Raw genomic sequence first — 15,213 nt, 5'->3', positions numbered from 1 at the left:
TTTGCAGCTGCTGGAAGATGCTGTATCTCAGGAAGTATCATCTAAAATGTTAAATATCAAGAGACTTTTTACTTGATGAAGTATAGTGTGTTACTACAACAACAGGTAGGAGCATCATAGAAGAAAGATAAATCCATCTGATATGGATGGGTATTAAAAGTTCTGTACAATGTTCTTCAGTGCTTTATGTACGTAAATAAAATTTCACATGTACATTTTTGTTATAGAGAAGTTTTTAGGAAAAGCTAAAGTATATTGTAAGAGTTAAGTTAGCTTGTGTATAAAGATTTATTTTTTTTTTTATCCACAGTCAAAGTATGATGAACTAAAGAAAGCTGAGAAGGGAAACAAACAGCAACACAAAGTTCATAAATACATTACAGCATGTGAACTGGTGATGGCTCCTGTTCATGAAGCTGTGATTTCTCTGCACCTTCCCAAAGTTTGGGATGACATCAGTCCTCAGTTTTATGCTACATTCTGGTCTTTGACAATGTATGACCTTGCCGTCCCACATAGTAGCTATGACAGAGAAGTCAACAAACTTAAAGTCCAGATGAAAGCCATAGATGACAATCAGGAAATGGTATGTTTATATAATTATATGGTCCAACTTGAACTTTCTAACCTTCAGAGACTTCTTGTTTTTGTGGAGTCTTAGTTTAAGGTAATTAAAGTTTAAGGTAATTTAGATCTGGGAGATACTGTTACTTGATTCAATCTTTCTGATTTGTCATATTAACGTCATTTGAAGTCATCCCCATGTTAAAAATACCAATGACTTCATTAAGGGGAAACTACTGGTAAATCTGTGTATCAGAAAGCAATCATTAATACTTCTATCTGTGGTTTAGCTGTTTACTTTTGATTTAACTTTAGTCAGTCAGTGTTCATAAGATCAGTTGATTACTAGAGCAGAAGACTATTTAGTGAAACAGTATTATAGTAACACTACGGAGAAGATAAATTCCTGGTAATGCTAAAAAATATTTGAAAACTTTCTAAGTGAGTTGTGTTGGCATTTTATAGCCTCCAAACAAAAAGAAAAAAGAAAAAGAACGTTGCACAGCTCTTCAGGACAAGCTCCTAGAAGAGGAAAAGAAGCAGCTAGAGCATGTGCAGAGGGTTCTACAGAGACTGAAACTAGAGAAGGATAACTGGCTTCTGGCAAGTAAGTGTGTGTAGGGAAAACACTGTGTACTTTTGGTGTCATCAGAACTAAAAGTTTAGTTTGCACTAATACTCAATATTGTCTTCAAATTCAATCTCTTTATATCTGTTAATAAGGTAAACTTTTAATTGGAATATAATGTGTCTTTGCTGTAAATGCTGAGTAGTTGACTTTCAGGGAGAAGTTTGTTTCTTGCAATTGTCTGTATCTTTTAAATCTTTTAAATATGTCAATATCTTAAATACTACACTAGTTTAGAAAATAAATGATTGGCTAATTTGGTGAAAAGTTGTAATTGCAAAATGGCTTGCACTGAGCAGCATTCAAGTTGCAGTAAGTAAGTTAGGATAATTTCTCATAATGAGTGGTTTGAGTTAACTTCATTTGAGTCTTGTGGTCAGGAGCACTATGTCAGTACTTGGGTGGTAACATTAGCCCTGTTTCAGTGACAAGATAAGTACTTTTATAGCCTGATAGCACCATGAAATGAAACAGCATGCAAATGTTTTGTATGGCAGATATACAGAAGGCAGAACAAACCTTTTTCTCTGATAAAGTCTCATTAACATTTCATATTGATTGTGAACTCTATTGATATGGTTAATCTGAAATGTTTTTCTCTGGTCAGTTTTCTTCTCTGGAAGAACTTTCAGTTTGTAACTGAAAGTAGTTGCTCATCTGTTCCAAGGAGCCTAGCATAATCCAGTGGGAAAGCGTTTTATTGTCCGACTCATGTAAGATACACCCAACTGATTTAATGGAGCAGCACTGAGAATTAAATCAAGAAAGGTTATTCCCTATGAGTATTTAATGTACTGATGCAAACAGCTAATTAGCTACATGAAATTACTGGTTGAAGAATTACAGCCTGACTGAAGCATGGTCTAGGGCTGACTGATAAATTTCTTTCCTTAAGGAAGCATCCAAAAACATGTAGAAAATTGTGTAGATACAGTGTATCTAAACATGTGCCTCCTAATAATGCAGGCATTTGTGGGGTATATGGTTATTGTTGGCTCTTCAGTGCTCAGGCTTCAGCTGCAAGATGTTTCCCAGTATTGCATCCAGAAACAAACTTAACTTTTTCATCAGTTTCCCTATCAAAAAAAGTTATCTGTAATGTGCTGTATGAAGAAATTGAAGAGCAGATCAACTGTAGGACTGTTTACATCCTTTACTTTACACTTTTGAAGTAAAAATTCTTAGTTAAGTAAAAGCTAAGAGTCCTTTTTTAGACAAGATCTATTGCATAAGCAAAGCAGAATTGAAGCAAGTAGATCCTGGGTCTTGTGTCCTGCAGCCTGTGCAAGAATCCAAGTGCAAAAACACCAGTTGCTCTCATGAGGATCTTGATAGTTCTGCTGAAAGTGTCCATTTTCAGTCTTCAGTTCTGTACTTTGATCCATAAGTTTATTTTCTTTCTAGCTTCCTTTTACATAGTATATTGCTTTTAGCTTGGTTTTATACTCCTTGTTAACTGGGCAAGAGCTGCCCTGGGACTCGTTTGGGTCTGCAGTGACCAACCAGTGGTCAGCCAAACAGAATGGGTAACTGTTGAGCATGCAGTGTGATCTTTATTCTTCTTTAACAGAAGGTGTATTGGGATAGTGAATACCATTCCTGTATTTAAATGCCTATAATACTTTGGCTTATTAGAAAAATGGCTCTTAAGGGATTGTATTCAGACAGCATGTTTTTCCATGTCTAACTGAGCTGATAGTCAGAAAGGAGAAGATAAGTTGCAGAGAAACAGCAGATGGTTTTCCTTCTGCTAATGTGTGTGATTTGAGCACCTGCAGAAATTTACCAAAAAGAGTGTTCTGAGCCTATTTTTACCCCCATTGTGTGGCAGAATAATTTTCCCAGTAAGAAATAAAGATTTGCTACTGCCACCCTCCTGCTCTGTCCCCTATCCTTGAACAGTTATGCTTATTTTGACTTTTCTCAGCAGTGCCAAAGATACGTTTGGGACATAACCAGTCTAATGTACCAACTCAAGAATATGGATACTGAAGTTTTTAGGAAGAGAGCAATAGTATGTTAATCCATTAATTTATTTTCTTCCTTTTCTCTCAACTTGTTTTTGAAGAGTCTACCAAAAACGAGACTATCACAAAATTCTTGCAATTATGTATATTTCCTCGATGCATTTTTTCGGCAATCGATGCAGTTTATTGTGCTCACTTTGTGGAACTGGTGCATCAGCAGAAAACACCCAACTTCTCCACGCTTCTCTGTTACGACAGGGTAAGTAGTGTGTACTTAATTACTTAATTTTGAGGATGCAAAACTAATACCTCCCCTGCCTCCCAAAGGAAGTCAACAAAAACATTACCTGTGTTTAGAATCTGTGACAATCAAAAGCTTCTTTTTGTACTCAAATTCTAAAAAACTTGCTTTCCTGGAACTTCAGGAGGTTATTTAGAAGATATTTTGGATTCAATTTATCCTAACTAGAATTTCAGAGCAAAGTCGTCAGTAGTGATAGGACTTGCGTTCAGGTTCTGCAGCCTTCCAGTGGTCTGCATTTCTACGACCTCATCTAACCCTCCCATTTTATCTGTGTGTGTCCTGCTGCTGTAGTATCAAATGTCTTCTACTTGCCACTCATAAGCAGCACACTTCTGACTGTGGCAAATCATGGTGCTGCAGATAGTGGATGAACTTGTATCACTGATGTACAGGGCAGTAGATTCGATAGCAGGAGCAACCTGACTGTTTTGGTTGAACAGGAAAGTTGAAAGAGTCCTTTGTTTCAGGCTGCTCTTGTTATTCATATAGCCATTCTTTTTCTCCTGTGGAGGAAAGAAGTGGAGAACGTAGATGAAATAATTTTGCAGGATGTATTCAGCTCCAACAGTACTGTTACAGGGTATCAGAAACATTCTGGCACTTACCTGCTATAGGAAGTTAAATTACTAAGTGCATCATCTGTGCAGATTTGGCTGTAAGCCTGATTCAAAGGATGTATATGGGGTTGTATTGTGAAAAAATTAAAATGAAGATTGTTTTCCTACAAACATTCAATTAAGTTTGCCTGGTTTCTGTTGAGATATTTGGAGTAAGTATCTGCTTTGATTTCATGGGTTCCAATGAGCTTTCTTAAATATTGAGTCCATGCTTTAGGTAAAAGAAGTAGACAACTACATGAGCCCTGATGAACCTGTGTAGGCCAGGAAGAAAATCCTTCTACACCAGCTTGGCTGAGTGTTTGCTTCTCCCTGTTCAAATAAATTATTAATTTGAAAACAAACCACTGAAGACACACTTTAACTATGGGAAACTTTGTCAGCAGCAGCTTGGATTGTACTTTTAAGTGTGAAGGATCAGCAGCTGAGCAATAAAGTCTTGAAGACAAACAAGATATTTTATAAGAGACATCCCTTTTATATTTAGGAACCAGTTTAATTGTAGTTTAGATGAGAAATTTGAAATTTTTATTGACTCATGTCCCTTTTGTAATTCACTAAAGTCATTGTAACTTTATTGCTGCTGTTCACAGGTTTTCTCTGATATTATATATACAGTTGCAAGTTGCACTGAAAATGAAGCTAGTAGATACGGCAGGTTTTTATGCTGTATGTTGGAAACTGTGACTAGATGGCACAGTGACAGAGTCATATATGAAAAGGTACGTGAAGTCATTAAAATGAGTTTGCTCTTGAGGATATATTCACTTGAGTAATTCATCCTAATAAAAATGGATTTAATAAAATGGTTTCATTTAAAAATACTGTGTGATTGAATTTTCCTAATGGTGTAATCTTAGAATTAAGTTTCTGTAACTAATTTAGTTTTATTAGAAGTAATTTTATATAGTGTCAAAATACAGGCACTAAACAAATATTTCTGATTTTAATCATAGCTTGTCTTTTAAGATAATTTAGGTAGTGTGTGGAGACTCCTGTAAAAGCTAGTTAAATTGCAAATAATTTTATCTTGCACACAACTAAGATTTAAATATAAATAGGATTTTTAAAACATTCATGTGCAAGTCTTGTCTGATCATGTCTTGGTCTTTAGTACAATCAGTGAAAAGGTGCATCAGTTGTCATCAACTTTGTCAGAATTACTGATTTATATTTTCTGAATCTTTTTTTTTCTTTCATGTTCATGTAGGAATGTGGCAACTATCCAGGCTTCCTGACTATATTACGGGCAACTGGATTTGATGGTGGAAATAAAGCTGATCAATTGGATTATGAGAATTTTAGACATGTAGTACACAAATGGCACTATAAATTAACTAAGGTAAACAGGACTAAAATAGTACTTTTTTTTTTTAAGCTTTAATAAAAAACCACTAACTTCATTAGTTTTAATTTTTGTTCTAGGCATCTGTGCACTGCCTTGAAACAGGAGAATATACACATATCAGAAATATCCTGATTGTGCTGACCAAAATCCTTCCATGGTACCCAAAAGTGCTGAACCTGGGCCAGGCCTTGGAAAGAAGAGTACATAAGATATGTCAAGAAGAGAAAGAGAAGAGACCTGATCTATATGCATTGGCTATGGGGTAACAACACCTTACTTTAAGAAAGTGGTTAAAAGTGGATCATGAAAAGCTTCTAAAGACTCGGAACTGTTACAGTCCTAACATTTGATTTTTGCCTTATCACAGAAGATTTTGGTATCCTGCGTCTCAGGGCTGGCAGTGTGAATGAAAACTCCCATTTTGTGCTGGATGATCACTAATTTCCTTTACAAGACTGTAGTAGACCACTTCAAATAGTAAAAGATTCCACTCACAAGAGCATAGCTTAATTTTAGGGATATAGTACAGCCGCAAGCATAGAAGAGTGAGAGTAAAATGGAGGAAGACAAGGGATAATGATGCAAGACCACTTAGGTTTTGGAAGTTTATATGATTTAAAAATGCTAAACTGGCACACTTAGTTGTGTTTTACATAACTGTGATGAATGGAGAGTCATTCACGTGTGCTTGAGGGGGCGATTCAGGTGGCCCTAAAAGTTGTAAGTTTTGTCAGTAGTCTTCTGGATGTTTGGCAGGTGTGTGTGTGGTGGTGGTTGTGAAGAGGGTGTGGAGGTAGGGCTGCTGCTTTGTCTAGTCTTCTGTGGATGTTTTTTTGTTGTTGTTTTTTTTTTGTTTGTTTGTTTGTTTTCCCTTTTTTTTTTCTTCTGAGCTCATCGATAAAGGGGGAAGAAACTGCATATCAGTTGGGAAAAACTGTGAAATAAATAACAGATGAACTGTTAGATTAGATCCTCATTTAAAATTCAACCCATGTTCTGCTTTATGTTTGTGCATATTTAACAATCTGTGCGACTTGCAGCTATTCTGGGCAGTTGAAAAGTAGGAAGCCTTTCATGATACCTGAAAACGAATTCCACCACAAAGACCCACCTGCCAGGAATGCTGTACCTGCAACAGTACAAAATGGGCCAGGTGGTGCTGCGATGCCTGCATCTCTCACAGTAAATACAGTTAGACTGGAAGAAGGCGCTACTGAGGAGACTGGTAAACAAACCTTATTTTTATTTATTTGTTCTCCTGACATTACAGGCTATTCTCTCAAAATCTGACTCCTTTAACTGAAGAGAAAATCTAAATGCAGTGCTGAATAAATTCAGTTTGTGCTCTTTATCTTTAGTTGGCTTTGCGAGAGGGTGTTGTGCATTTAATTACCGATTTTAACTGTTAGCTGCACATGATTTTGCATAAATACATGTAGGCACTTGTATTATTTTAACTAGTAGCATGTATATTATTGAAATTAAGCTATTCTCTTTTTCTTTTTTAAACAGATAAACTAAAGGAGAAGTCTCAGGGTGTGGTGAAAGTTATTAATAAAGCTGTCAATGCTGCACCGAAAGTGACAACAAGCAATGGAAACAGTGCTTCTAATAGGTGAGAACAGCTGCTCTTTGACTTTTTCTGTTTTCTTTATTCCAGACCATAGAATTATACCTGAAATTGATCTGCCTTTCAAGTTCCATGTAAATATTTTCCATTTCTTCTAAATTTAATAAATGAGATATTTTCTTCTAAAACATACAGCTGTACTGATCTGACACTGTCTTCAAATGCATCCCATTTTAGCTACGTAAACATAAATGAACTGAGAACATTTGCTTGTTGTTGTTCTGATAGAGAGCAACTCTGGTATCTGACAGTGATTGCTTCAGCAGGTTCTATTAATCCATCAGAAGTAAAACTTCTGTCATAATACTAGAGCTGTTTTTGTATTCTTCCTAATTGGCCTTTTTTATTTTTGCAGCAAAATTATTAAGGAGAAAGATGAGAAAGAAAAAAGTGGGAAGGAAAAAGATAAAGAAAAAAAAGACAAGACTCCAACTGCCACTCCAGAGATGAAGGCACTTGGGAAGGATGGGAAAGAAAAACCTAAGGAAGAACGGGCAAACAAAGATGATAAAGCAAGAGAGATCAAGGAGAAAACACCGAAATCTGACAAAGAGAAGGAAAAAGTCAAGAAAGAAGAAAAAGCTTCAAAGGAAGAAAAGTCCAAGACAGTTGTTACCATCATTGAGTCAAAGTCAGCTGCAGAAAAGGAAAGAGAAAAGGAGCCGTCCAGAGAAAGAGATGTAGCAAAGGAAATGAAATCGAAGGAAAATGCTAAAGGAGGCGAAAAGGTGCCAGTAGCTGGGTCCTTGAAGTCACCTGTTCCCCGATCAGAAGCATCAGAATCTGAAAGGGGTAAATTTACTTGTTTAATTTCTCTTATCATCTAGATAAATAGAAAATGTAACAGGAAATTCACTATATGTGAAAAGTGGTTAGGATTATGAGAGAATTGCTGAATTATAGCTCACATTTCAGCATTGGCTTTTAAGTACAATTAGCCACCGGGATTAGGTATGTTAGGTAGCTCCAAAATACAAACCATGAGAAGGTGTGATCTTTGCATGTCTGTACTGAGGGCTCATTTTCATAAGGCCTATTGTTTTTTAGCATAAGTCTGAATTAAACTGTATTTATATAATTGTGGCCTTGCAAGTTTTGCAAAAAATTTGTCAAAACCTCGAAGAGCTCACTGGAGAGTTTCATCATAACTTTTGAAAGGAAACGGGATGTGGAAGATGTAGGCCTTTGTGTCCTTAAAAAGGACACAGTAAGCCTTATCAGTTCCTTAAGGGTTAACGAATCTTTAATGTTAAACTGCTATAATTTGAGGCTGATGTTGAGTTTTACATTTGGCACTGCTTAAGGCAAACCAGTTAGAGGAGGATTGTAATACTTTTCATTGGGTTCACCTTTTCAGAGTCTTCGTAGCAACTCTGAAATTCTGATCCAGACTTACATAAAATGAAATATTGAAATGAGTGTAATTTTGGAGCAAGGTAGTTCACATTACACTGCCTGCAAACTTTCACAAAGAGGGTCAAGGCATGCTGCTGACTCTAGATAGTGTAAGAAAACCTGAATTTAGATAGTGGTAAAACTTGAATTCTAGCTTCAACTGTTTTGGTACTTCAGCAAGTCACATTATTAGATGATCCTCTTTTAACAGTGTTTTAATAATGCTCTTGTTCTTTTCTTTCCTCAGAACAAAAACGCCGCAAAATTGATACACATTCTTCTCCATCACATTCCTCAACAGTAAAGGTTAGTATAGCCTGAGGAAGGCAGCGCCCATGTTAGGCTCACAAGTTTGGGATGCCAATGTTCGACTTCCTTCAAGTTTTGTGCCAAGTATACACTGGAACCACTGGAGGTTTTATGTTGCATTAGAAAATGCATTCCTTTTCTTATTGGTGGACTGTCTTTTTTTTCCTATAAAAATATTTTTAATTAACCAAAATCATGCTTCAAGGACCTAGCACAAATTTTGTAAATAGTGTTTGGAAATGGCAAGAGCATTTTTACACAGAAGTGCCTCATTGTTTTAAGCAGTCAGTTTTTTTGGAGTGCAATGGTAGCTACAAGCAAACGAGTCTTTGCAGCAGAGTGGAGCATATTTTTCTGCACTTCTATTGAAGAATCTCTAGCACTGAAGATTCCTGGATGATACGGGATGTACGATACCTCTGAATTCATCAGGCTTCTTGATGAGCATCATACCGATATGTGCCTTCTAAGGAGGAGTCTTGAAAGGAGTTCCATTTTAAAGTCTCCTTGGTGATCAGTTCTCCTGTAGTTGTGTGTATTCAGTGCGCATGCAGCTTCGGTTGTACCTTCCCTTCGAGGTTTGTTTATTTCCAATGGGTTCCCACCATGTTGAGCCCTGCGTTACGATAAAACCAGATGTGGCAACCAAGCCTACTACCCAGCAAAGAGAAACCCCAAGCACTCGAGCGCAGCACAAAACCATGGGCGTAGCCTACTTGAAGACTCAGGGTAGCCATTCCTTGCTCCATATTTGTTTTATTTCTAAACCACCTATGTTCATGGAATCTTTGAATTTGCAGTACGTTGAACATTTCAAACTGTAAGTTACTAATTCTTCATCAAGAGCACTGTGATGGATTATGTGGGCCTTTAAACTTCATCATCTTGCCAGCTTAAGAACAAGCTTTACCTTTTTTCTGTTTGGTTTTCTTTTCCCCAAAAAACCTACATTTTTTTCTGTGTAAGATTTACTTGAAAGATATAGTTTAATTTTGAGAACTCAAAGAGCTGTTACTAGTTTTGAGGAAGCAGGTGACAGTGATAACTACCCAAAATGATCAAGTTTTTATTGCCTGTTTTTTTGTGAATGGCAATGTAAAAGTCATTCTAGAGTGGCTTCTATCACATTTAACAAAAAGTGGAGAAGATACAGGTTTAAAAAAATTTTTAAACCTGTTTCACCTGTGGTTCAGCTGTCCTTAGAGATTTTTTTTCTTTAAATTTTGTTGTGGTGGGAGAGTGGATTTTCATTGTTTTACGAAGAAGTAGATATAAACACATTTTGTAGTTAACATAATAATTGGGTCTAGGGAATAGATATGACTGTGTTTCGTTTTTTTTGGTTTTTTTTTTTCCCCCCCCTTTTTAAAAGATAAGTGGATAAGTGAGTTCCTAGTTTTATCCAGTATAAAGTATTAACATAAGATTTATTCCAGAAGGAGTAGCTGTTTTTTGTTTCAAGGGTGCGGCCATGCTTCCCAAAGTTCCTCTGGTTTCTGAAAACTATTCCAGCTTACGTGTCATCTCCGTTCATTTTCTACAGGACAACCTCAACGAACTCAAGGACTCTTCAGCAAAGGTTTGACACCACCCAAGTTTACTTCCATGTTTTGTTGCAGAGAGAACTTAACTTTTGGTCTTGTGGCAAACCTCATGAGAAAATTCAAATTCCATTCCTGTAAATGCTAGTATAGGAACAGAGGATTTTTTTCAGTCTGCTCTATAGAACCTATGTACAGGAGAGAGGGATAGTTATGTGGAAGCAATGTCCTGAATATCCCCCGAGTTTACCATTGTGACAATATTTTTGAGCTTTCATGTGTTGATATATTTTCTTTTTCTCTGAAACTTTTAAATCTATAGAAACGTCCTTGATCTATTTGGCTAAAGGTGTAATAGAATAGTTAAAATAGTTCTTATAGAACAGTTAGTTTAATTTTGGGGGGGGTTGTTTGTGTTGTGGGTTTTTGTTTGCTTGCTTTTTTTAAATACAAATTAAATCCAGTAGTTATTTAAAAACAAAAACTGGAGAGCTAACTGTGAAATATCAGTGCTCTTTCCCCTTACTACTGTCATATTCATGCTGTAGTGTGTCACAGCCAGTCTTCTAAATCTTTGTACATTTGCTTCGTGTAAACATACTTCAGATTCAGCATCTTAAGAGAATATGCTGAAGAATGCTTTCAAGAGTTCATAGACTCTTAGAATCCTAGGTTGACAATGATCTCAAGGACCATCTGGTCAGCCTGAAAAACACAGCCCAGCACTCTGTTTGAATCTTAAAAAATGAGGACTGCACCACTTACTTGGGGAAATTATTCCAGTGGCTGATTGTTCTCCTACAGAAAAAATTTCCTCTTGTGTCCAGTCAAAATCTCCCCAGAAGTAACTTGTACCCATTACCTCTCCTCTTTGCTACCTCACTCCTGGTAAAAAGGGAGTCGTCATCTTTGTAGCTGCCCTTTAAATACTGGAACATGGTGATAAGATCTCCCCTAAGATGCTTCTTCTCATGGCTGAATAGACACAATTCTCTCAGCCTTTCCTCATATGGCAGCTTCCCAGTCCTTGGATCATCTTGGTGGCCCTTTCCTGGACTCTCTCCAGCCTGTCCACATCTTTTTAGTTTAGTGGGGACCAAAACTGAACACAATATTCCAGGTATGGCCTGTCAAGTGCTGAGTAGAGTGGGGTATAAGATGAATGATATTTTGGAATATTGTAATTTAGACAATTTGTGCAACTACATTGTTGCTTTTTTGAAACTGAGCCACCTGCAAAGTAACAGTCACGAAACCTGTCAGTTTGCTGGTATATACTTCAGTATGTGGCTAATAGGAGATGGGTCAAATCTTCTCAAGTTGCTATTAAGATTTTTGATTACACAGTTTGTACCTCAATAGAACGTATGTTCACCACTGACCATTTAGACTTTGTGGATAACTTGTGGGTGTATCTAGGATTACTTAACATTCACTTGATTTAAAAATGCATAATGGGTAATTGCTTCCTGTTCTTCTATTCTGTTCTACTTGGACCTCTTTGTATAAGCAGAGTGTTCAGATATTTCAAAATAGCTCTGATTTTATAATGGACACTTACTGATGTGGGGTTTTGTTTGTTTATTTATTTAGATTGACCAGTACCTACTTCAGGGAAAATGTGTCTAGGAAGCAGCCTTTGGTTCTCACAGTTGGTTAAATTTTAGTGTCTATAGATTGAATCTATATACTTAAAAAACCCAAACAACCAATCCACCACACATTATCATATATTTAAAGGTTTTGAAATTGGGAAACAATAATATTCTTGAGCTCACACCTGTCTGAAGTGTGGCGTATGGTAGGCTATTATAATCTTGCTTTTCCTTCCCTGTGTTAGTCAAGGTTCAACTGGTTAACTGAAACTTCATTCAAGTTTTCATTAGTGAAGATACATTTTTATTTTAAAATACTCATTTTACTTATTAACAGATTGATGTGATAATCAAACAGACAGTGGAGCTATTTGTAGAGCTGTTAGTTGATCATTTAGTTGGCTAGTGAATTTGAAAAGTTAGATTTCAGAATTACCTCTAATTGTTTGTATAGACTTAGCTGGAAGTATATGGCAGTTTTGTGGCTTTTTCATGGATTTATTATGTGCTTGGAGCATAAGAGGTGTCCAACTCTTCCCTTCTACTGTATGCTTTATCCTTTCTCATCTGAACTAATTTTCATTCTTCAGTGCCATTCTAGCAGACTTAAGGCACTGCTTGATGATGTTCCCTGTAGATGGTGTCAAACAAGTTAAATGCACTTCTTCACTGCCATGTTCTTGGTTGGAGAAGGGTGGGATATTCAGAAGCTTAGAGTATTTAAGGTTTCAGCTCCCACTGACAGTTAGAAGTCTAGTGCTATTGTGTGTACAGGATTTCTTCACTCCTGATGTTGCCCGCATCATTGAAATGTTTGGTTTACATTGCAGGTTATTAAATAAATAGTGTCAGACAAGAGTTAGGTTTGTTTATTCTTGCTTTGGCCTTTGCCCAAGTTACACAATGTACAACACAGCCCAAAATTTGTGGCTTCAGTTAGCATTTCTAGAAGCAAGGTGAGTAAACCTGATGAGATAAATCCAGCCTTTTTTTGTAAAGGGAGTCCAAGTCCCTGTTAGAAGTTTACCGTAAAAAGGGAGCATGGATGAATTTACTTGTGAAATGGTAGTATGGGAAATGGAACAAGAAAAGAGGAGTGAGGAAAAAGAGCAGAAAGAAGAATATCCAATGAAAGAGGTGTTGATGGTTCAGTCTGTGGCACAGGAGGATAAAAGTTCCTGTAAAGTAATAAAAGGAAAAGAGACCTCATGTTGTCAGTGTGACTTTTAACATAGCACCAGTAACATCAGATTTTGGTAAGTTAAACATTCACCAGAACTGAAAGAGGACAGGATTCATTTAATTTAAAATAATGAAATTCTTCTAAACAATACTTGTTTGGTTCAAGTGATTGCTAGATTGTTCTAAACAGATCTTCCAATTACCTTTTTGGTGTCCTTTTATTCAAGAAAATACAGAGAATATTTTAATTAAGAGATACTATATTCCCCCCCCTCCACCCCCCCCAAAAGAAGTTGATAGCTTATGGAACCGGGGAAAGACTAAAGTATACAGATGTGAATCTGATTCTGTGTTGCTGTAACTTAAATATATAAAATACCCAGGAAAGTTGGCCTTTTATTTATTTTTTTTTATTTAAAATGTGCTCTTATTATTTAATGAAAATTATTTCTTAGAATGATTTAACTCTATAATTGTATTTAGAAGACAGAAATTAGTCACAGTAATGCATCAGTACTTAGGTGATACATGTGCTACCTTATTTATAGACAGTAGCATTTAAATATCATCAAGTGTTATACTTGACATTTCTGTGACCTCTCTTCTCCTCCCCTGTGCCCCTAGTTTGTATTAAAAATATTCAGCTCTGTGAAACTGATAAGTTTTATGGAGCTCATTGAAATTTATTAGGAGAGAGAGGAAGAACAACACACGTTACACAGCAAAATAATTCTTTTTGGCTGGTTTAAGGTGGAGCTTTGTTACTCTAAATGAAAAAACGGCATTATTTGTAGATTAAGATTATTCTTCACAAATTAGTTAGAACCTGTTTAAGCAGCTCATTCCATTCATTCATTCATTCATTCATTCCAGGCAAGATTGCAAGTGTTAAGTCAGTCCAGGAATGTGCATATCCTGTTTCAGTAGTGCTGCTGTCTGGTTTGTTTCAATGTATCAAACAATACTGGTGAGCAACATTGTGTGTATTTAATGTGTTTCAGTTAAGAGATGGTGTTTTTGAATTTCCAGCGTTGAGAAAACAAAGCTATAGTTTAAATTATAGATGACAAGTCTGGAAGTGTTTTCGATCACTTTTGGTTTTGCAAGTGAAGCATGAATGTTTAATTTCCTCTGTGAGCTAGATCTGTTATGTTAGAGTAAGACTCTTTATTTACGTATCTGGGAATACATATTAATCTTCAGTGATATTGCCTTAATTTAACAGCACTACATTAACCACACTACTCCAACACTGTCCAAGAGTAAGGAGAGAGAAGTGGAGAAGAAAGATTTGGACAAGTCAAGGGAAAGATCCAGAGAGAGAGAGAAGAAAGATGAAAAGGACAGGAAAGATCGAAAAAGGGTTGGTGAAATTTTTATGAACTAGTTTAGAAAGTTGGTGTGTACTTGGAGACCTTTTGTTCCAAGTCTTTGCAGTAATAATTGATTGTATAGCCTGTCTAGGCAGAAGTGATCCACATCAAGGTTGTTTTCCTTCTGTTAGTTCTTCTAAGGTCGGTTTACAGTAACATATTCAAAACTTCCCCTTCAAAACCGATCTTCAGAAACTTTACACAAGATGTAATCACTTGGTTATATCTTAAGTATTCAAAAATCAGTTCTCAAAAATCACATTATAAGCAGGTGCTACTTCAGGAGTATATTTTAATCCTCTAACATCTGTATAATTGTATTTGGTGCCAGGATCATTCAAACAATGAACGAGAGGTGCCACAGGATTCAACTAAACGACGCAAAGAAGAAAATGGGACAAGTAAGTCATACTTTCAGTTTGTGCATTTGTGTGTATATTAGGCTTTTACTTGCTGTGAATTACAACTTTCTGCTCTGTTTTTTAGCTGGTTCTTCAAAACATAGTAAAAGTGAGAGTCCTTCTGATTCCCCTCGCTTAAATGAAAAGGAGAAAGAGAAGAACAAATCCAAATCTTCAGGAAAAGAGAAAGGTGATTCAATTAAAGCAGAAAAGATGGAGAAGAGCTCCTCTGGTAGCAAAAAGGTAAAATAAGCTGGTCTCATTCTGCTGATTTGCATTTTTTTTGTTGTTGTTGTTTTAGAGCAAGCAGCTTCTTTTTTCCTGACTTTTATTGCTGCTTTATGGTCTAATTTGAAAAG

The 15,213-nt window shown here is 36.3% G+C and overlaps 1 protein-coding gene across 1 annotated transcript in view; it reads left to right on the top strand.

The window, feature by feature from the left end:
• THOC2 (THO complex subunit 2) overlaps positions 1 to 15,213 on the top strand; it is a 55,205-nt gene that overhangs the window by 38,935 nt on the left and 1,057 nt on the right. The window contains exons 23-36 of the mRNA XM_054169763.1: positions 311 to 586; positions 1,030 to 1,171; positions 3,261 to 3,418; positions 4,674 to 4,802; positions 5,291 to 5,422; positions 5,506 to 5,690; positions 6,469 to 6,653; positions 6,941 to 7,043; positions 7,414 to 7,850; positions 8,701 to 8,759; positions 10,306 to 10,341; positions 14,306 to 14,443; positions 14,785 to 14,854; positions 14,940 to 15,097. Coding sequence (XP_054025738.1) covers positions 311 to 586; positions 1,030 to 1,171; positions 3,261 to 3,418; positions 4,674 to 4,802; positions 5,291 to 5,422; positions 5,506 to 5,690; positions 6,469 to 6,653; positions 6,941 to 7,043; positions 7,414 to 7,850; positions 8,701 to 8,759; positions 10,306 to 10,341; positions 14,306 to 14,443; positions 14,785 to 14,854; positions 14,940 to 15,097 — 2,208 coding nt within the window. The remainder of the gene's footprint in view (positions 1 to 310; positions 587 to 1,029; positions 1,172 to 3,260; positions 3,419 to 4,673; positions 4,803 to 5,290; positions 5,423 to 5,505; positions 5,691 to 6,468; positions 6,654 to 6,940; positions 7,044 to 7,413; positions 7,851 to 8,700; positions 8,760 to 10,305; positions 10,342 to 14,305; positions 14,444 to 14,784; positions 14,855 to 14,939; positions 15,098 to 15,213) is intronic.

The sequence above is a fragment of the Dryobates pubescens genome, chromosome 18, assembly GCF_014839835.1.
Source record: "Dryobates pubescens isolate bDryPub1 chromosome 18, bDryPub1.pri, whole genome shotgun sequence".
Lineage (NCBI taxonomy): Eukaryota > Metazoa > Chordata > Aves > Piciformes > Picidae > Dryobates > Dryobates pubescens.
The sequence above is the reverse complement of the archived record's forward strand: the minus strand, read 5'-3'. Positions and strand labels throughout refer to the sequence as shown.